This window comes from Nothobranchius furzeri, chromosome 11, assembly GCF_043380555.1.
Source record: "Nothobranchius furzeri strain GRZ-AD chromosome 11, NfurGRZ-RIMD1, whole genome shotgun sequence".
Lineage (NCBI taxonomy): Eukaryota > Metazoa > Chordata > Actinopteri > Cyprinodontiformes > Nothobranchiidae > Nothobranchius > Nothobranchius furzeri.
This window is the reverse complement of record NC_091751.1, coordinates 39,331,168-39,351,243: the sequence shown is the minus strand read 5'-3', so window position 1 is coordinate 39,351,243 and position 20,076 is coordinate 39,331,168. Positions and strand designations below refer to the sequence as shown.

The 20,076-nt window shown below is 41.3% G+C and overlaps 1 protein-coding gene and 4 long non-coding RNA genes across 7 annotated transcripts; 3 read left to right on the top strand and 2 right to left on the bottom strand.

Annotated features, from left to right (window-relative positions):
• The first annotated feature begins 6,358 nt into the window (after window positions 1-6,358).
• Window positions 6,359-7,628, top strand: LOC139061708 (uncharacterized). The gene is made up of 3 exons (XR_011515464.1): window positions 6,359-6,588; window positions 7,289-7,350; window positions 7,439-7,628. It is a non-coding gene; the product is annotated as an uncharacterized lncRNA (long non-coding RNA).
• A 262-nt stretch (window positions 7,629-7,890) lies between these two features.
• On the bottom strand, window positions 7,891-9,424 carry LOC129163947 (spectrin alpha chain, non-erythrocytic 1-like). Of its 3 annotated transcripts, XM_054743323.2 has the most exons (6): window positions 9,284-9,424; window positions 8,768-8,860; window positions 8,553-8,657; window positions 8,448-8,480; window positions 8,340-8,375; window positions 7,891-8,133 (listed from the first exon to the last, which is right to left on the bottom strand). In XM_054743323.2, exons 2-6 carry the CDS (start codon window positions 8,831-8,833, stop codon window positions 8,056-8,058), a joined length of 318 nt encoding a protein of 105 aa, XP_054599298.1. In that variant the 5' UTR covers window positions 8,834-8,860; window positions 9,284-9,424; the 3' UTR covers window positions 7,891-8,055. The 3 variants fall into 3 exon arrangements, with proteins under 3 accessions (XP_054599298.1, XP_054599289.1, XP_054599293.1); XM_054743314.2 differs by having other exon boundaries at window positions 8,340-8,480; XM_054743318.2 differs by lacking the exon at window positions 7,891-8,133 and having other exon boundaries at window positions 8,235-8,480.
• Window positions 9,425-17,262: 7,838 nt separating this feature from the next.
• LOC139073098 (uncharacterized) lies at window positions 17,263-18,409 on the top strand. The gene is made up of 3 exons (XR_011521893.1): window positions 17,263-17,496; window positions 18,025-18,117; window positions 18,250-18,409. It is a non-coding gene; the product is annotated as an uncharacterized lncRNA (long non-coding RNA).
• A 158-nt stretch (window positions 18,410-18,567) lies between these two features.
• Window positions 18,568-19,026, top strand: LOC139073099 (uncharacterized). Its single transcript, XR_011521894.1, has 2 exons — window positions 18,568-18,704; window positions 18,800-19,026. It is a non-coding gene; the product is annotated as an uncharacterized lncRNA (long non-coding RNA).
• A 204-nt stretch (window positions 19,027-19,230) lies between these two features.
• LOC129163970 (uncharacterized) lies at window positions 19,231-19,828 on the bottom strand. The gene is made up of 2 exons (XR_008563756.1): window positions 19,703-19,828; window positions 19,231-19,357 (listed from the first exon to the last, which is right to left on the bottom strand). It is a non-coding gene; the product is annotated as an uncharacterized lncRNA (long non-coding RNA).
• Between the last annotated feature and the right edge of the window lie 248 nt (window positions 19,829-20,076).

Sequence of the window (20,076 nt, the reverse complement as noted above, 5' to 3'; positions counted from 1 at the left end):
TGAGTGAAGTCAGCTAAACTACTGATATGTTTTAGGTTTTATTTTCTCATATCAGATGAAATGCAGCTCTTCACTTTCTGTCCAAGCAAGTAACAAACAAACTGCCCATTGGAATTGGCTTCTGTTTTCATCTGATCCAGAGCCTGAAGGCATTTCACTTCATCTGTCAGGCACGGATTAAATAACACCGTATCTAAACCTCAGATCACTCACTAATAACACACACACGCACGCACGCACGCACGCACGCACGCACGCACACACACACACACACACACACACACACACACACACACACACACACACACACACACACACACACGCACGCATGCACGCACGCACACACACACACACACTCCGTAAAGACGGTGAGTGTAGTTAGCAGCAGGTGTGGAGTTTTGAGTGATTTATTTTTTCCATCATTATTTCTTATTTAACTTGATGAATTCCAGACAGCTATGACTCATCAGCACATTTTACTGGCAGGTGTTTGTCCGTTCCCATTATATCTCACCTATTTCTAGTTCTAACTTTGTTTTTGATTGGGTGTCTAATAACACGTCATGAAAAGTAAAGCGGTGAGCATCTCCTGTAATTGCTAATGGTGATGTTTATAATAATAATATGTTTATTGCCAGACTTAAAGTCCATTTTAAAGTAAACATACAGATAAAAGAAAAAGATACAAGAAAAACACAAGAAAAGAAAGGCTACCGATTAACATTATTATTATATAACTGCAGAGGAGGTAAGGGACAACAAAACTATATACTATATTTATAACAAGTAAGAAAAACAAATGATCAAAGAAAAATAATGCACAGAAAATAAAAATAGAAATAAAATCAAATCCTGAAAAGGAAATGTGCATATGGTTAAAAAAAAAGGAGTAGGAAGAAGCTGATCCATTGTTTACCTGGACACAGTAACACATCCCACACGTTTAATTAGCTGCAGCAAAGACAAGGATGAAACACCCAAACGTAGTAATTTCTTCTCAAAGGTCTCAAAAGAACATTATCGTGGTTTATTTAAACCTTTTCTGCTGTTTTGCTTACAAAGTGTCATCAGTTCTGCTTCTTGCACATATTTCTTTAAGTAACTCAGGCAGGTTTCAAAGCATCTTGGAGAACTAAGCATAGATCGCCTGCATGGATCCTCTGATCCACACACTTGGATCCCTTCAGGACCACCTCCTCTTTCCTGGTTTGGACAACGGTCTCTATAAAGTTTGATGCTTCTGTATCAGATGTTAGTCATCCATGATCATCTTCTTGGAGAGAAGAGGGTTCTTTGCTGCCTCTTCTTGAGATGAGGCCATCCTTCAAAAGTCTCCCAGTCTGTGCAGATGAACTCCCACCTGACTGCTGCCCTTCCTGTCTCAATCCCACAGCTGGATCAACTTTAGAAGATTTTTCTGGTGCTCAATGGATGCCCTGAATCTGTTTTTACAAATGCAGCGAAAAGTAGAATTTGTGGGATTAAGCGGTTTTATGTGGATCTGATTTATCTTCAGAACATTCTGCAGGTTTTGTAAGCGCAAACATTTGTCTTTAATGTTTGTGTCCCTCTGGAAACCATTGATCCTTTGTTTGGGGTCATTGTTCTGCAACACAATTCATTTAAAGGGATACTTTGAACCTTTCTCATTTTTAAATCATTTTCTTGAGCCAGTTTGTGCTAAAAAGACCCTTTACAGGGTTAATGAAATGTCACCCAGCCACTCTCGCCCCACGTGGCCAGAATATTCCACTTGCAACTTCAGTTTCTGCTCCGGTCTGTTAGACTTAGAAAAAAATTGAGCTGACCTACCCAGTGCTGCAGTCTGGCTTCAGCACGTTCCCTGCATGTTTTAGATCACGAATACAGCCAATTTGTTTAATTTAATGATGAATCACCCCTCTAGACGCTAAGGAAGACTGGAGGATGTTTCAGTTGTTGAATTAAGGTGTTAAAAAAATGAACTCACAGCGACGAGAGATGTTTTGTTTTCAGTTCTACAAGCTGACACTAGGGGGTGCTAAAAGCAAGCCAAAACTGCCTAGTCTCCCTCTAAAGCCAATTGGAAACAAAATAATTTCAGAACACTGGTTAATCTGACATAACCCATGTTCTGCTGCAGAAACCTCCAATCACTGTTTCTCTCCAAATCTGTCATCAAATAATTAAAATAAAGTTCTTCTGCATCATGTTGGGATGTTTGAGCCACTAAATGGAGGCATGTTGGACTCTTTTATCTACTGTGGTTCTAGGAGGAGGTCACAGCCCCATAGCACACATTTTTAATGTTTTTATGTGCAGACTTGACTAAAATAGCCTTGTTCCTGTTCTGGAGACTCTGCTTGTGGTCATGATTCCTCCACGAAGACGCCAGATTTCCCCAAATGGTGCACACGTCTTCAATGGCCTTTTGAAATCTAAATAACTGTTCTGGTTTAATGGGAAATACAGATGATGGCCTAACGGCGTCTTCCTGGTGTCACTCATACAACTCTCTCCTCTCACCACCAGATGGCTGTTTCTCACCTTTTGGCCTCCTTCACAGGTGTTTCTATTTCTGTCAGCGACTAAACTTGTGTATTAACAATCACATACCTGACTGTAATCCTGCAAAATCCCTGACTTTTTACAAGTCTGCCTGGAGGAAGGAGCTGTTTGGAAGGCGATGTTCATGTTTTATCCTCCAAAAAACATAAGTTGAATAAATAAATAATATTCAGATGCTAACTGACTTGGTATTTTTTAAAGCAATAAAAACAATTTGAATGAGTGTTTATGAGATCTTTTCATGCTGGTGCTACAGATGCTAATCAATCATCTTCATATTCCTGACAGCCGACTCTGGGGAGCAGTCTGACTGGTGTTAACCCCCATCACACAGAGGTCAGCAACTGGGTGAGTTGCCATGGTAACCGAATGGGACACTAAACTGCTTCCTGACACCTTTGTAGACAACAAACTGACACAATTCACATAAAGGCACACATCTGAATGCATTCATAAGCAAAGTGTCTCGTCTCTTTTCGTTTTTAAAATGCAGACCGTCGTCTGCTCAGCTAAGCTTTTATTTTATTAGAACAAACATTCTGGGTAGATTTAACTGTTCCTGTTTTAGTAATTTTTCCGAACATTTATATAAAAGAATTCTTATCACACACACACACACACACACACACACACACACACACACACACACACACACACACACACACACACACACACACACACACACACACACACACACACACACACACACACACACACACACACACACACAGAAGCTCATACTTGTGTAAATATTCTCCCTATTTATTGATCCATTCTCTGTCTTTCCCTGTTTGTATGGTACGTCTCTTTTCTCCCTGCCTATCCACTCTGGTGCATTAGCAAGTGCGGTCTAACATGCCAAAAACAACAAAGGCTGCTGCGCAACAGGAGGAATATCTTACATCCCTGTACAGTAACTCTGCTCTGGCATATTATGGCACCTGGATCGTTCATTCTGTCCGCTGCTGGGACAGGACAGGAAAAGTTAAAAGATAAAAATAATTTCTAGAACTAAAACTACATTTGAATGAAATATATATATTTATAAAATAAATCATGTACATACTTGTAATTGTAACTAATTGTAATTTATAATTCAATCGTATAACAAATATTTCCACTGAAAAGCTTAGTTGTGTTTGTGACATGTTAGTTTCTGATGAATTTGATGAACTGACATTAGTATTTTTAAATCCTGAAATAATTATCATAATATGCAGTGTTATGCCGAACGCGTCCATTGAACGATCGTTTGTGAATTTATTTTTCATGAATGTGAACTGAAATCTGTGTTTTGCCTGACGAACGTAAAAGTGAGTGCATTCGTCCTGGCGTGTGTAAACGGGTTTATGAACGCGTCCTTTCACCGTTCTTGCTTCAGATCTCCATGAAGCTTTTCTGGAGCTAATGCCTAGCTAAAACCAGAGCTATAGAAAGAGAGTTGCGACACACTTTGAACTCGCAGACTCGCGGTCACGTGGTTCATGGAGCTCTCAATAGTTCCAAACATCCCAGTGCTGTAAGTCAGTTTGAAAGGCGTATGGTGGGACAAATCACAAAAATTGAATATTGTCACATTTCCCCTGGCTATTTTTGGTAATTATTGAATAATATTATAAGGATCCCGCAGTGAGAAGTACAGCAGAACCACTGCATGTTGATCCACTGACCAGTGACCACACATGTTGTACTCAAGTAAACTGTGGTACAAATATTTTGAAATATTAGACATTTGTATTTATTTTGTTTAAAAATTATTCTTTATTCTAACAGTGCCATTATAATTTCAGAGAATGAGGAAAGCAGCAGCAGCAGTGAGGCAAATGAGATGAGGGAAAGTGAGAGGGGACATGAGATGGTATCAGGAGAGAGGGACATCCCAGGAAGCCATGAGGAGCCGGCGTCAGGGCCAGGAGGAGAAAGGAACAGGCTACGCAACCAGGGAACTCAGCTGGAAAACCTAAGGGAGGAAACAGAAAGTCAAAAAGGCATGACAAACACAAGAGGTATTAAATGGAGTAAACAGACAATCAAAAAGGCCGTACAGCTCTGTTTTTCAGTGGGTTCAACAGGCTACAGGTTTCTTCAGGACATGAGTATCCCTCTGCCTGATGTCAGAACCTGCAAAGACAAATGCAGCCCGTTAAACTGGAACCAGGTGTGTTAGGAGAGGTGTGTGACAGGCTCAGTTTGAAGGTAAAAAAAACTGACATAGATGGAAAGAGAGTCTGTGCTTACTGTGGATGAGATGGCAATCACTTCAGGCATGCATCACTCCATCACAGACCCAACTGGGTTTTGCCTCCACTGTTGTTCCTGGTCAGCCCTCCGCTCAGCCACTATGAAAACATGAAGATGGACACACAACATTGCAACCGTATCTTTAATGGTTACATAAAATTTTTGTTTTAGTTACTCTGACATTTATTTATCGATAGTTGTATTTTTTTTATTCTTATTTCTTGTCATTCCTTACTTAACAAAATAGCAAATGCTAATATTATAAAGCAAGTGGAAATGAGCAGTTTTATGGAAAATGTCTAATTTTTAAAAGGGATTGTGTTCGACTACTGTTCTTGAAATATCGTAATTCTATTCTAATTACTTGAGTCCACAAAACAGAAAAACATATCTTCTTACGTTCGTAATCCTGTTTGTCTCATGCTTCTGCAGTTTGCTGTAGTCAGTGTTATTAACTGAAAAATAATAAATAATTACTTGTCTTCACAATCACATTTTCTTTATTATTGGTCTCTCCATTTGTGCTTCCATTTCGGATGCATGTTCGTGTTGATACAGCAACAAGCAACGTATTGTACAAAAATCCCAAATAAAAATAATAATGTAAAAAGTTTATAACCTATTTCAAACTGTGCAGAATATTTTTAAAACGTAGAATCAAACAAGCTGAAAGAAACCCGTCTACAGCTCGTCCTCCTGCTCACAACCAACAAGCTGCACACAGTTAGCTCATTAAAGCTTATCTAGCTAAAACGGGCAACATAAAATATCATCGTTGGATTATTTTTGGTACGAAGCGGGTAGCTAACGCTTCACAATGCAAAAACAAAAAGATGACATTTCATCAACTTACCGGAGAAAATCCTTCCGAAACACCGAAAATGAACTGCAGTCAATGCAGCAGCGGGGGCTGTTTGGAACTATTCGAAGCTACAATGAACCATGTGACTTCCGCATTCCAGTTTTTCCATAGAAGTCTATAGAGCTCCGGACGTCACGTGACTCTCAGAGAGTAGACACCATGTTGACAGGCAACAAAAATAAACAAAATGTACGGGATCGGCTTGGATTTTACTCCGTCGGAGTTTACTTCACACTTTAAAACCAAAAAAATCGTTTTATATAGTCAGAAATTAAATAGATTAAACATCTCTGACCAGAAGCTGTCGGAGTGGACCTGGCCAGGAAACACCTTGGGATTCCCCCGGAGGAGCTGGTCCGAGTGGCTGGGGAGAGGGAAGTCTGGGCCTCTCGACTAAAGCCTGATTCATGCTTCTCCGTCTGCGTCAGTGCGGAGACACGCAACGCCACTATCTGTCCTTGCGTGCCTGCCGGAGAGCTCCGCAAGAACGGACGGAGTCGAGCTCTCTTTTCTAAACATCCGTCAGTCAAGACCATAGACTGTACATATACTGGACAATTCGATTCCATAGGCTTCAATTTCACGTTATCTGTCCATAATGGGAGGTGTCCACCACCGCCATTTTGACCGTGTCACAGGTTCCGTCCAGCCCAGACAATTCCATAAAAGGGAAGAGAGGAGGCGCTGAGGGTGTGGCTGTAAGGCTGGGCTCGAGTGACGACACCCAGGCGAACTAGCTACGAGCTAACCTGAAGCTAACCCTGGCTAACCCAAAGCTAAAGCGGAGGTGGGAGCCGAGCTAACGGATGTAGCCACCTAGCTTCAACCCAACCGGAGCTAACTGGAACACCCATCGACCTGAACCTTACACGGAGTTTAGGTGGAGGTTTTCTGCGCCTGTTCGTGAGAAGTACCTGTATTAAAAAAGTTTTAAATCGGTAAGTTTATAATTTATTTCCGTAATGAAAACATTTTGCTTTGAGCAAGTTTTCAGTAGTTTTTTTTGGCGCTATCACTCCTGAGTCGCACCAGCCATTAAATGTATCATGAAGAAGAGAAAATATATTTAAGTCGTATTTTGGGGGGACATTTTATTATCTTTCTTACAAAATCTGAGACCAAGCGTTTCACATTGCAACACAAGCACCGGTAACCATAACAGAATTTACAGCCAGCAGAGGAGAGGATGGCGGTGTTTCAAACCCTCCCGGCCGGCGTGTAGAGCTCATTCCTGGGCTGGAGCCGGCCCTCAGCACCCCGCCACAGGCTCTAACAGATGCTGGCGGTGTTTCATATATTTCCAAAACGTAATACTTGTTTGTATCTTGTACAGCCAACTAGCCTTTATTCTGGACTCAGTACAATTTACCAAAAGTAAAGAGACATTATACAGATGAAGTAAGCACAAGATAACTTACTGGAAGACACAGAGTTATCATCAGAACCAGAACAAGAGAGCCTGATAACAGTCATGTGAAAATAACAGTTAAAAAGTATGTATGTATAATAGAAATAAAAATATATTAGAATTAGTGTAACTCACTGTGATCCAAACAAATCAGCCATAGCTGATGAGTAAATATGACATGAGGTCTGGGAGTTTTTAAGTTTCATTCTTTTATTACATTTTTTTCTTAGATCTATTAAAAGGTCACCATGGCAGCCTGTGTGTCTCCAACGTCAGCTACACAACGCAGCGTGTAAGTTCCAAGTACTTGTCTTGACCACTTCATGAATGGTTTTGTACTTTAAACAGCTAGGCCAAACCTGTTATTTTTTCCTCCATAGCCATTTGGATCATTGGAGACAGCTGAGTGAGGCGTGGTGCCCAGAGAGCTGCAGAGACAACCTTGGCCTCCCTGACGTCTGTGTCTCCTGGTTCGGTTGGGGCGGACCATCGACATAAATACCTACATGTGCCGACACTTTGCGCCCTGTTTTATAAAATGTAGTGTTAAAAATAAATGTTTTTGCTCAATTACTGGAATTTCTTTGGTTAAGACAAAAGTGAGGAATAATCATTTACAAGTTATTTGTACAACAGGCCCATTTTAAATCCCAACAGTTTCTTAGCAGACAATAGAAATGTGTTCTTTACTAACTTTACTTGGTTTGAAAATCTTACTAAAATAAACTTGAGTGCCGTATTGCAAAACCCAATCATACTTGTTATGTAAACATTAGCTTTGTAGATATTTTTTACAGATATATATTTGTGTGCAACAAAAACCAAACTTAAATAATTTGTCATTCTTTATTGAAAAACAACAAAATACAGGTATACAGAAGTGTGGGAAAATGATAATGTGAAAGTATTGCACTATAAATGAAGTGAGATGAGATGAAGGTGAGATGAAGGTGGACGCCGGCTGGACGCCGGACGAAGAAACCTGGAGACGGATCGCTCAGACAGGAAGGGAAGAGCTTCCTCTTACCTTGATGGAATTAAAGTTAGCCGTCGTCTGAACGCCCAACCGTACGGTCTGAGGTCAAAGGTCACAGGAAACACACACCAGTCAGCAGTCATACAGATGCATAAAGATAACTAGCCATGGCAACCAGCTGACATGTCCCCACTTTCACCAAAACCTGGTGCCTGCCGGGTCACCTGAATTCCTGTGTGATGTCAGCACGGTCGGCCGTGACTGCTGCCATCAGAGGTGACCTCTGATCAGCTGAATGAACTCACCTTCCAGGGTGACGCCGTGTTAGAGTCGGCTTCATCCTGTAAACAAACAAATGAGTGGTAACATAAACACCACGTCTGGTTCTGGTGGAGGCGGAGGACAACACGCACCTTTCCAGGAGCAGAACCCAGATGTTCTTGTTGCTACAAACAGAGACGAGCAGAGTTAAACCAGGAAGTGAGAGGGACCAGCTGCTGCAGACAGGTGACGCTCACCTGAGCCTGAACCATAGGAGCCTCCTCAGCCATCAGACCTTCTGACTCCAGTTCAGATGCCACCTTGTTGATGTCCCTCAGGCGGGACTCATTGGCCTTCAGGTCCTGCAGGACAAAAGCACCTGCTGATCACCTTGTTGCTGTCGGGTTAACAGGTCTGGTGTTAGAACGTGGTGGATAAGAATGTTCTGACGGGCCGAGGATTCTGAACTCACCCTGCAGGACTGGGCCTGCTCCTTCAGGGCCTGGATGCTGCTGCCGTAAGCCGACAGGTCCGACATCAGGGCCTCGTGCTTCTTCAGGAGAGCCTGTGGAGCAGAACATCAGAACCTTCAGCTCGTCTGACACAAGTGGAGCTTTCTCGCAGCGATGGTCCAATCGGATCCGCCACCGTAAAACAAACCCTGCTCAGTTCACCGCAGACGTAGCTCTGCGGGTGTTTAGTGGAAAAGCGTGAGCCTTCTGCCGGCTGCCACGTGTCATGGCTGCTCTGCAGCGGGAACACACATCACAGCTTGTAAACCGTTTGAAATAAGAGCGACGGGAACACGTTTGTCATCACTTCCTGTGCGAGGCCAGCACTTCTACTCCTAACCCATGAGACGCTCAAACGAGCAACGATGTCTGGTAGACAACCGAAGGAAATGCCAAATACAGAAACACTAATTATGAAGGACTGGAAAGAGAGCAAAGAAAAGCGATTGGAGTTTCTCAGGAAGGGACTTCCATACCTCGGCCAAGTCCTCGTCTTTCCCTTAGTCTGGACTTCCAACGATGGGCTCCTTCTCCCTCATCCAGGACTCGGCCTCATTAGCATCCGCAAAGTACTGCTTGGCCTGCAGAGAGTCCTCCAGGTCCTGCCTCCTCTGGGACGCCTTGGCCTTCAGCGTGTCCCAACGTCCATGAAGCTCCCACAGTTTAGTCTTCACTTCCTCACCAGCGAAGTGACCTGGACCCAAAAAAAGTGAGCCAGAACCTGCAGACACCTCAGAAACATGTCAGGACCAGACCTGCTCTACCTTCTTCCACCATGGTCTCTCCTTTCTGGGTGACAGCCTTGATGCGAGGTTCATGACCTGTGATCTCAGCCTGCAGAGCCTGGTGCTTCTTCAGCAGGTTCTGGACACCAATCAGGTCCTTCCCTGAGGACACATGTTAGAGTTCAGCATTATGCAGTAGACAGACCAGTTTAACCCAGGGGTTTCTTTCTTCTACAATCTGCTCTTTAACTGTATTATTTCCTGCTATTTCAGCTGTTAACTTTATTTTTTCTCTAAGTGTTTTTCTCCCCAGAAGAAGCTACAATGACGTTTTGCTGAGCTGTGGTGGCCTCATGGAGGGGGCCATCGGCTAGCACACTGCTGCTAACCACTTAAACATTCTCCCTCTCCTGATAATAACATTTTACTTTCTTTGATGTTGGATGTGCTACTACTAGTTTACCCGTTTAATTATAGATTCACTAGGATAAATACAATAAAGTTTATCTCTTGCCAAATAGAATATTTACTGTGGCGAGCCCGTGAAGAGGTGTAGGAGAATGCGACAAATTTGTCTGTTAAAAAGTCTGTTATGTACAAAAACACAATATCATCACACTATTTTGGACCGATACATGACGGTCAGGTCCAGCTTGGGGAGAAAATATGACACGTCTTTCAGGATGGACTTCATCTTTGGTAGCTGGCGAAGCCGGGAAAAGCAGGATCTAACCACCTGGCTAATGTGGGAGTCCATCCGCATCTCTGGGTCCAAAACCACCCCCAGGTTAGTGATGGTTGGCTTCACTAAGCTGCAAAAACAGGGTTGCAGGACAGGACTAACTGCAGTGGGAGAGGGAGGAACAAATATTCCAGTTATAAATATTAAATATTTGAACAAATAAATATTTGTTAAAAGGAAGAAACTGATGATGACTTTAAGATTAGAGGAATGTTCTAGAACGGGTCTGGAACCAACGATGGCCCTTTGGATCAAATTTGGATTAAAAAAATAGCTCATGATTTTATTTATGGATGGAATAAAAATACAGGTTGTAAGCATCTTCTCAGTATCTTCATGTTGCACGACTTTCCACAGCAGAAGGACACAAAAACTGCCAGAATTATGATTAGAAAGATTTACGTTTTAATCTCAGAATCCCAACTTTTCCCAGAATCTTCACATTATTCTATGAATTCAGAGAAAATATACATTTTTCAGAGGTCTCGCTCCCCTGTTGTGGATATTTCTCAAAATTCAACCATTTTTTCTTTTCAAAAGCTTTAGTAAGAGTTTGGACTCTAAACAAGTTTTACTTTGCAGACTGCTTGTCTAAACCTTCATCAGATCTGCTCATAATAAAACATTTGGGTTATATTTAATGCCCAGGAAGATGCTCTTCCTGGGCATTAAGTTATCAAAAACAGATAAAATTATTTTTTACCATAATTTTAACTGCTATCAGCTGATAAAAATAATAAAAAACAGCCTGATCATTAAAGGGGTGTAAGTGAAACCGCGCGGATCACACAAACCATCATGCTGTCTATATGACTTTGAAAATATATAGTTTAATTACAGTTTGATTTATTTGACATCTGTATAATGTTTATTATTTTGTTTTTTCCCCCTAAATGCCTAACGTTTCAGTTTAACACGAATATTAGTCATTCATCACAATACATAAAGTTACACATTTTAAATTTTAATAGGGGAAGACTGCAGGAGGGAGCGGTAAAATACAGAAATCCCCAGCAAAAACAAGAAACTTTACGAGTCTGATGAAACCCGCTGGAGTTCCTTCAGCAGGCCTGGTGGCAGCTACAACGGCCCAGTGGCTGTGCTTGGTCAATGTTATCGAGCTCAGTCCGGCTCGGCCGTGAACGAGCCGAGGCGACATCCTGCTCTGCTTAAGAAGAGGTGTTATTTTCCGCTTCAGAAGAAGCGTCCGTGTTTTACGCTTTCTCAGAGACATGTCACGTTGCTAAGTTGTTAGCGCCGCGCGCTAACACGTCAATAGTGCAGCATAGCCTGCTGGAGGGTTCAGATGAAAACACCCTACCACTCAGGCTGCTTACACATCGATATTAAGTTGTCGCTGTTGCGCTCACGCCGTAATACAGTATTAGATGCGGTTAAAGTCAGACATGAAAAACTCCACGAGCGGTCAGACCGCGCAGCAGCTAGGCGCAGCAAATGGCGCCGGATCGTCCAGGCTGCCCGGCCTGACCGCTGGGGATTACCGGATGGAAGAATGGACACAGAAGTCTCCCTCTTAGCGCTCCGTCATATTTCAACCCATTTTTATCTTAAATGCACTGGGTTTTACCCTATTACCCATCTAAATATGCCCTATTAATTATTTTACCGTATTTTACATTTAAATTTCATGGTTAAACAGTACATGCTACATGTTAAACTGATAGTTAGCTAGCTACTTCGGTAAACTCAGCTAGTTTAAAGGTAGCAGTGACATAAAATACGAATATAGATTTTAACTTACCGAAAAAAATGAAGTGGAGACTCCTTGGACGCTCTATTAGTGCAATTAATACCACTGCAAGTCATTTTGTCCAACAATTGCACCAATAATATCCAAAGAAGAATACACAAACACAGAGACTCAAAATGCCGGAGCAGTTTCCAAGCCAGACCGAGGCTGTACTGAGGCCTTTCCACGGAGCTAGCTCTGTGGTCACGTGGGTCTGAGGCGGCGGTCACGTGTGTCGGATGCTCATTAATTATACAGAATTTTAGGCTTTCAATACACTTAAACAGAAGAGTGAGAAAAAAATTCACCCCCCTCAGAGTTGTCATGAGTATAAACTAGATAATTTAGACAAAAAACATGTTTTGGCACCAGGCTGTAAACATGTTTATTTCTGCTGTGAAATCGGCATTTTTAACATGGGAGTCAATGAGGATTTGCTCGCTTCTGGCACCAGCCCCCAGCGGATGAGGGTGGAACTGCAATTTTTCTTACTTCCGGGATGGGACCATTTTCTGAGCGGCATTGTGGGGGCTTGGTCAAGACGGACAACGCAAGCTTGTGATTGGTCAGGACGCCGCTGTTGTTTACAGCGCCGCCATTGCACCCTCAAAAACACAAAGAGAGCCGAGGATAACAAGCGGCAGACACGGAGAAGCTTGAAAAATACCTCGCGAAAAAACTCTAAAAATATGAACGTTTAATTCCTCGTGACTGGAGGAGTGAAAAGATGCGCAGCAAGCATTTTATTTGTGGACGGAAAAGACAGGAAATGTGCTTATAGGTGGGGAGTGCATGAAGAGGTGGAGGAGAATGAGAGACAAATATGTCCATGTTAAAAAGTCTCTTATATACACAAAAATACCAGATACATGACAGGATACCACAGAACAGCGCTACGCCCTCTGTTGTCCTGCCAGGCAATTTCTTTGCAACACTCTCCAGGAGACGGAGAAGTATGAGAGCAAAACGCTTCTGTCAATCCGTGCGTGTCTGTCCCTTGCGGAGCTGACAGAGAAGCATAAACCAGGCTTTAGGCTACTGCCCCCGCAACCCGACTCCGAATAAGCGGATGAAAATGAATGGATGGACAAATAACATAGATTTACATGTAAGCAGTTTAAATAGAGTGCTGTGCTGCTTGAATGTATAAACTGAACGCCAAGAAAAATCACAAGTCGGATTTTTTGAATAAAATAAATATATCAGGCAGGAGCGTCTCAGGATCTGTCTAAGATCTGTCTCGGTGAGATAGATAATAGCAATCCAAAGTGCTTTTTACACTGAACAAAAATATAAATGCAACACTTTTGTTTTTGCTCCCATGTTTCATGAGATGGACTTAAAGATCTAAAATTCATTCCAGATACACAATATCACCATTTCTCTCAGACATTGTTCACAAATCAGTCTAAATGTGTGATAGTGAGCACCTGTGCTTTGCTGAGATAATCCATCCCACCTCACACGTGTGCCACATCAAGATGCTGATCTGACATCATGAGTAGTGCACAGGTGTATCTTAGACTGCCCACAATAAAAGGCCACCCTGGAATGTGCAGTTTTGTCTCACAGCAAATTGCCACAGATGTCACAAGCATTGAGGGAGCGTGCAATTGGCATGCTGACAGCAGGAATGTCATCCAGACCTGTTGCTCGTGCATTGAATGTTCATTTCTCCACCATAAGCCATCTCCAAAGGCATTTCAGAGAATATTGCAGTACATCCAACCGGCCTCACAACCGTAGATGACATGTAACCACACCAGCCCAGGACCTCCACATCCAGCAGGTTCACCTCCAAGATCGTCTGAGACCAGCCACTCAGACAGCTGCTGAAACAATTGGTTTGCATAACCAAACAATTTCCGCACAAACTGTCAGAAACTGTCTCAGGGAAGCTCAACTGCATGCTTGTCGTCCTCATCGGGGTCTTGACCTGACTCCAGCTCGTCACCGTAACAGACTTGAGTGGGCAAATGCTCACATTCGATGGCGTCTGGCACGTTGGAGAGGTGTTCTCTTCACCGATGAATCTCAGTTTACATTGTTCAGGGCAGATGGCAGACAGCGTGTGTGGCGTAGTGTGGGTAAGCGCTTTGCTGATGTCAATGTGGTGGATCGAGTGGCCCATGGTGGTGGTGGGGTTATGGTAAGGGCAGATATCTGTTATGGACGAAGAACACAGGTGCATTTTATTGATGGCATTTTGAATGCACAGAGATACCGTGATGAGATCCTGAGGCCCATTGTTGTGCCTTACATCCACGAACATCACCTCATGTTTCAGGAAGATAATGCATGGCCCCATGTTGCAAGGATCTGTACACAATTCTTGTAAGCTGAAAACGTCCCAGTTCTTGCATGGCCAGCATACTCACCGGACATGTCACCCGTTGAGCATGTTTGGGATGTGCTTGACCGGCGTATATGACAGAGTGTACCAGTTCCCACTAATATCCAACAACTTTCCACAGCCATTGAAGAGGAGTGGACCAACATTCCACAGGCCACAATTGACAATCTGATGAACTCTATGCGAAGAAGATGTGCTGCACTGCATGAGGCAAATGGTGGTCACACCAGATACTGACCGTTTCTGAGTCCCCAGACCCCCAATAAAGCAAACAACTGCACATTCCAGGTTGGCCTTTTATTGTGGGCAGTCTAAGGTACACCTGTGCACTACTCATGATGTCAGATCAGCATCTTGATGTGGCACACCTGTGAAGTGGGATGGATTATCTCAGCAAAGCACAGGTGCTCACTATCACACTTTTAGACTGATTTGTGATCAATGTTTGAGAGAAATGGTGATATTGTGTATCTGGAATGAATTTTAGATCTTTAAGTCTATCTCATGAAAAATGGGAGCAAAAACAAAAGTGTTGCTTTTATATTTTTGTTCAGTGTATGTGTGATCTGACAATTGATCAACCATTGCTTAAAAATTAAATACAGCTTAACCGTTTAATTGCTGTGATCATAAGACACGTAAACGGCAGCACGCAGAAATCATGAGGCAACGTTTTACGTGACGTTTACTTGTTGCTATGAGTAATAAGACAGAAAAGGCCATGCCAAAATACGTTTGGGAAGCCCACTAAGAATCGTAATAAAAGCATTTAAAATAAATACCATATACAGTTGAGGAAACACTGGCTTAAGTACCTGATATGAAGTGGTCGCTGCATACGCAAAAACCTTTACTCTTGAGATCCCACAGTTTCATCATCATCATCATCATCATCATCATCATCATCATCATCATCATCATCATCATCATTATCATCATTTATTTATTTCCAACATGCCAATAACATCACAATTAACAACAGGATATAAATCAATAATAAATCAAGTTGACATTGTTGTAAGCATGTTCGAAAGGGAGTGGGCGGAAGCCAAGCTTATTCAAGCCCACCCCTATTTTTCTCTAATAGTTTAACATTCAATATGTAGAAAAAACTCTAATTCAACAAACTTTTGACCAAAGAAAATCATAACAATAATAATAATGGTAGTCTAGACTATTTAACAATTCTTATCAATATCATTATTTATATATTCCCATATACCTTTACTCACATCATTGCCCATTCTCATTTGTAATGTATTTTAACCAAACTGTTCTTCTGTAGTGTGCTTTAAAAATCTGAATATTTTGACTTTGTTTGTGATCAGCCTCTAAGTTATTCCATATTTTTATCCCATACACAGACACACAAAAGCTTTTACGTGTTGTTCGCACCAGTGGTAATTTAAATATTTTATCTCTCCTTAGGCTATGTGACAGCTCTTTAATTATAAATAGCTTCTGTAAATTATTTGGTAAAACTTTATTAAATGCTTTGAAAAGAATTTGAACTGTTTGATATTTAATTATATCCTGTAATTTTAATAATTTTGATTGTAAAAAAGTTGATTTGTGTGTTCTAAGAATCCAACCTTATTTATGATACGGACCGCTCTTTCTTGCGATATATAAAGAGGCTGTAAGGAGTATTGATAATTATTCCCCCATACCTCAGCGCCATAAGTAAAATAAGGGAGAACTAAGGAGCAATACAATACACGGTGTGTTGCAATCAAGAAATTACTTGGCTTTATTTATTATCGATAGACTTTTTGAGATTTTTTGTTTTGTGTCTGATGTGAGGTTTTCATGACAGTTTACTGTCTATTGTGATTCCCAGAAATATGCTTTCTTGTACCATTTCAATTTGAAAACCATCTATATTTATTGGCAACTCAAATTTTGTTTCTTGATGACCACATTTTTATTGCTTTAGTCTTGTTTAAATTTAATGACAACTTATTGCTGTCCATCCATCTTTTAACAACAGTCAATTCTTCATTTATTTTTTAATAAAATTTGGATAATTGTCACTGCTATAAAATATATTTGTATCATCTGCAAATAAAATAAATTTTAGTAATGTAGATGTTTCAAAAATATCATTAATGTACAAATTGAACAAACTAGGTCCCAGTACTGATCCATGGGGTACACCACAAACAATGTCAAGATTTTTTGACTTTTTCTGTTCAATAATAATATACTGTATCTGTTATGCCTTTTAGTTAAAAGTCAGTAGTTAGTGCATAATCTGATTAAGTTATGAAAGCAAGGTGATAAATAATTTCAAAGTTAAGAAATGTGTGATTCATGCTAAAAAAAACAGTTAAAGAGCAAGTAACGTCTAAATTAACTTTTTTTTGCTGATGAACTGTATAAATGAGTGTCTAATAGTGTTTTAAATGTGTGTATTCATTATTTTAGCATTTTGGTGCATTTTCTTAAAAAATTAAAAATTCTGCCTAAATACCACAGTATAGCTCCACCTTCAGCTTAAAACATAGAATTTGACTCATTTTGAATAAATTTTAGCCAATGGCTAAAGAGTAAGATACTACGTAATCCAGTAGAGTACTACGTAGCAGCTCTGTGTCAACGTTATAAAAGCATCGGGAGTCTCGGAAAACGCCTTGTGGCGAGTTGGGAGTTGGATTTGCATGAGAGTGTAGGAGGCTAGCCGTAGTTCAGCATTAGCGTATAGCATTAGCATATCCTAGTCTTTAGCATAGCTTTTAGTGTTATACATACTTATTTAGTGTTAGCTTGGCTGTTGGATATTGTAGTTTAGTTACTGTTTGGCTGTTAGTGTAATTAGGAAAGTAGTTCGGGTTTAGTGCTCCATATCGTGTTAGCATGGTGAGATGGTGTAGTGTAGTATGGTTGCGGAGCTCTGTCGGGTTGCACTCCTTTCCGCTGGACTTAGAAATTAGGCGCCAGTGGTTGCGTGTCTGGAAAAGATTCAGCTCCCGCCTGGTGCTGTAGTTTGCAACCAGCATTTTACCCGCGATTCTGCACGTCTCCGTTCCAAGAGGGAGGCTGTGCCCACCGTGGCTCTTCCGCGATTTAGATGCAGCCCACCGACTCTGCTCCCCCACCATGACGGGCTACAGTCTGAGGTGAGTAAGCTAAATAAAAGTTTTAACATCTTCTAAAGACAATTTCCTACCTAAATGCAAAGTTTGAGAGACGTGGTTCACTCCATTTAGCTAATATCAGTCTGCACTGCCTTCGGGCTATTTTGTCAAGTTCACAAAATGTGGAACGGGATGTAAGGTTAGAATCAGCGGCGAATCGGAACATATCTCGAAGCCCTGGCCGACAAAACGGTCCACATGACTGTCAGGCTCAGAGAAAATTCGGGTTGTTTTTGTGTCAGTCGGTAATTCAGCAACAGTGACTCTAAACTGACGCAGCACTAGTTGACAGACAGCATTACAGCGTGAAATCTAGCACAGCGTGACCCGGTTCCGTGAGGAATTCTGTTCAGGAGGTCGCATTTCAGGGTCTCCACATCATATGTGACTGACTTTTACTTTATAATAACATCACACACTAGGAATGTTATAAAGCGCCTATATGGGACAGTTTCTTTTGTATTTTATCTGACTTTATAAACATCAATGTGCTTCTATTTTTTTTTTCAGGCTAAATCTACCCAAGACACTGGCTGTCAGACTGATTTAGTAATCTGCAAGAATGCACTTGTCCAGGCTGACGTGGTGTTACCCGTAGCAAAGGTGAATTATTTTTAATAATCTTCTATGTAAACATTTTATTACCTTCTAGTTTTAATTTGTTTTACAGATTGTTACAAGTGATTTTATGCTCTTTTAAACATTTATAAATGTGCTGCTTCTTTGTTTTTATAGAGCTCACAGCCTCAGTGTCTTGTGACACAGGGACCATGACAGAAATTCATCTTCCAGAAGGTCCCAGAGCATCCACACCTCCTGAAAAGACCAAGGTGTGAGGTGTCTGCTGTTGATTCCAGCTTCCACCTCAGCGACAGTGCAAGCTCAGTGAACTGTTCAAGGTAAAAAAAAATTAAAACATTTCTGAATTTTTAAGATATTAACAATTAAATAAGTATGTGATTACATCATGAAGGAGGCTACTGATTCTGGCCCTGTGACACTTGGTGGTCACCACCAGGTGGTGACGTGTGAGCTGATTCACCTGGTAAATAACTTTTAAATTAAATATTTTGTTTTTGCTATCAAAAGTAAATTAACTAATAACCTGCATTACTGCAGGACACTCAGCAAAATATGGACTCTACACCATGAGGCAGGCACACGTTAATAACTCTATAAGAGCACATAAGGTAAGCAACACCACATATTATTTTTATTACTGTACACTGTCCTGGATTTGTTTTCTTTCTGCATGATTTGTTTTCTTTCTGCATCTCATCATTAGCCTGGCTGATCACCTGATAACTCCTGTCATCTGGTTATGACAGCATGAGGATGTCCTCACACACCTGTAACCTATCAGCTCATCTGGCAGAATAGAGAGAGAAGAGACAACACCACATCTCCTGTTCCTGGAAAGCCTTCAGCCATCCTTCGATGACTGAGAACCTCCATCAGCTCTGTCTCCTGTCTGCCTACAATTATTATAATAAATATTGTGTTTGACAAGTTTTTTGTGCTGCCAAATATCTCATTTTGATTCCAGTTTTGATATTTTAATGGATATTTATAAATTACATTAATTGAATTATCACATTGTCGCATGTTTAACTAGCTCTATTGTGATGAACTAAACTAGCACCTCACTGTTAAAAGCTCGTTTTAATTTCAAGCATGTTTAAGTATTTATGGACATGAACAAAAACAGGAAATATATAAATTGAGATTTATTTAATTAATATAACAAATAAGGGGGAAAGAGTCATTGAAAGGCACATTCTTCTGGAAGTTCCTGATCCCGACGACATCAGCAGGAGACCAGCTGCAGACACCAGAGGATCACCTGCAACCAAGAGCAGCTAGTATCAGTAAATAAATAATGAAATCAGGGCAGTTTTAATGGGCTGAACACATTACAGAATAATTTTCTCATGGTATATTTTCATAACTTTATGCAGCAGACTAGCTTGAGCCCAGATCTCCTGGAGAGCTGCTATCCAGCACGTTTCAGTGGATTTTCCTGCTTTAACAGGTTAGATAAGCTGTTAAGCAGCTCAGCTGTTTGTTGCTGATTAAAACCAGGTGTGTTGATGCAGATAAATCTCTAAAACATGCTGAATACTAGCTTTTTAGGGCCATGGAGACAAACCCTGCAGCTAATCCAATGCTAGGGCTAACGGCTACTTACGTTCAGAGATGGGTCTGTTGGGTCGGTTCCAGAAATTTCAGGCAACTCACAAGCTCAAAACAATAAGGCTCATGTCCGCTTGTCTCCTCCAAATAGACTTGGTCCCTTTCTTCTCGAGTGTCTGGGTAAGGAGGGGGAGAAACGTCCTCCACTTCTAATGACTGCTCAGAGTGAAGGGAGCTAGCTTCGTCTAGTTAGCCGTCTCTTCGTCACTGCCACGGCTCCGCCCTCTCGGTCCTCCAGGCAACGCCTACTAATGTTGCAGTTTTCAAAATTGATACGTGGGTGGGGTAAGACTCTGAGGCACACTTGACATGCACTTTAAAATGTGTGGGTTTGAAATTTGCTCAGAGTGAGACATCGTTGTCACAAGC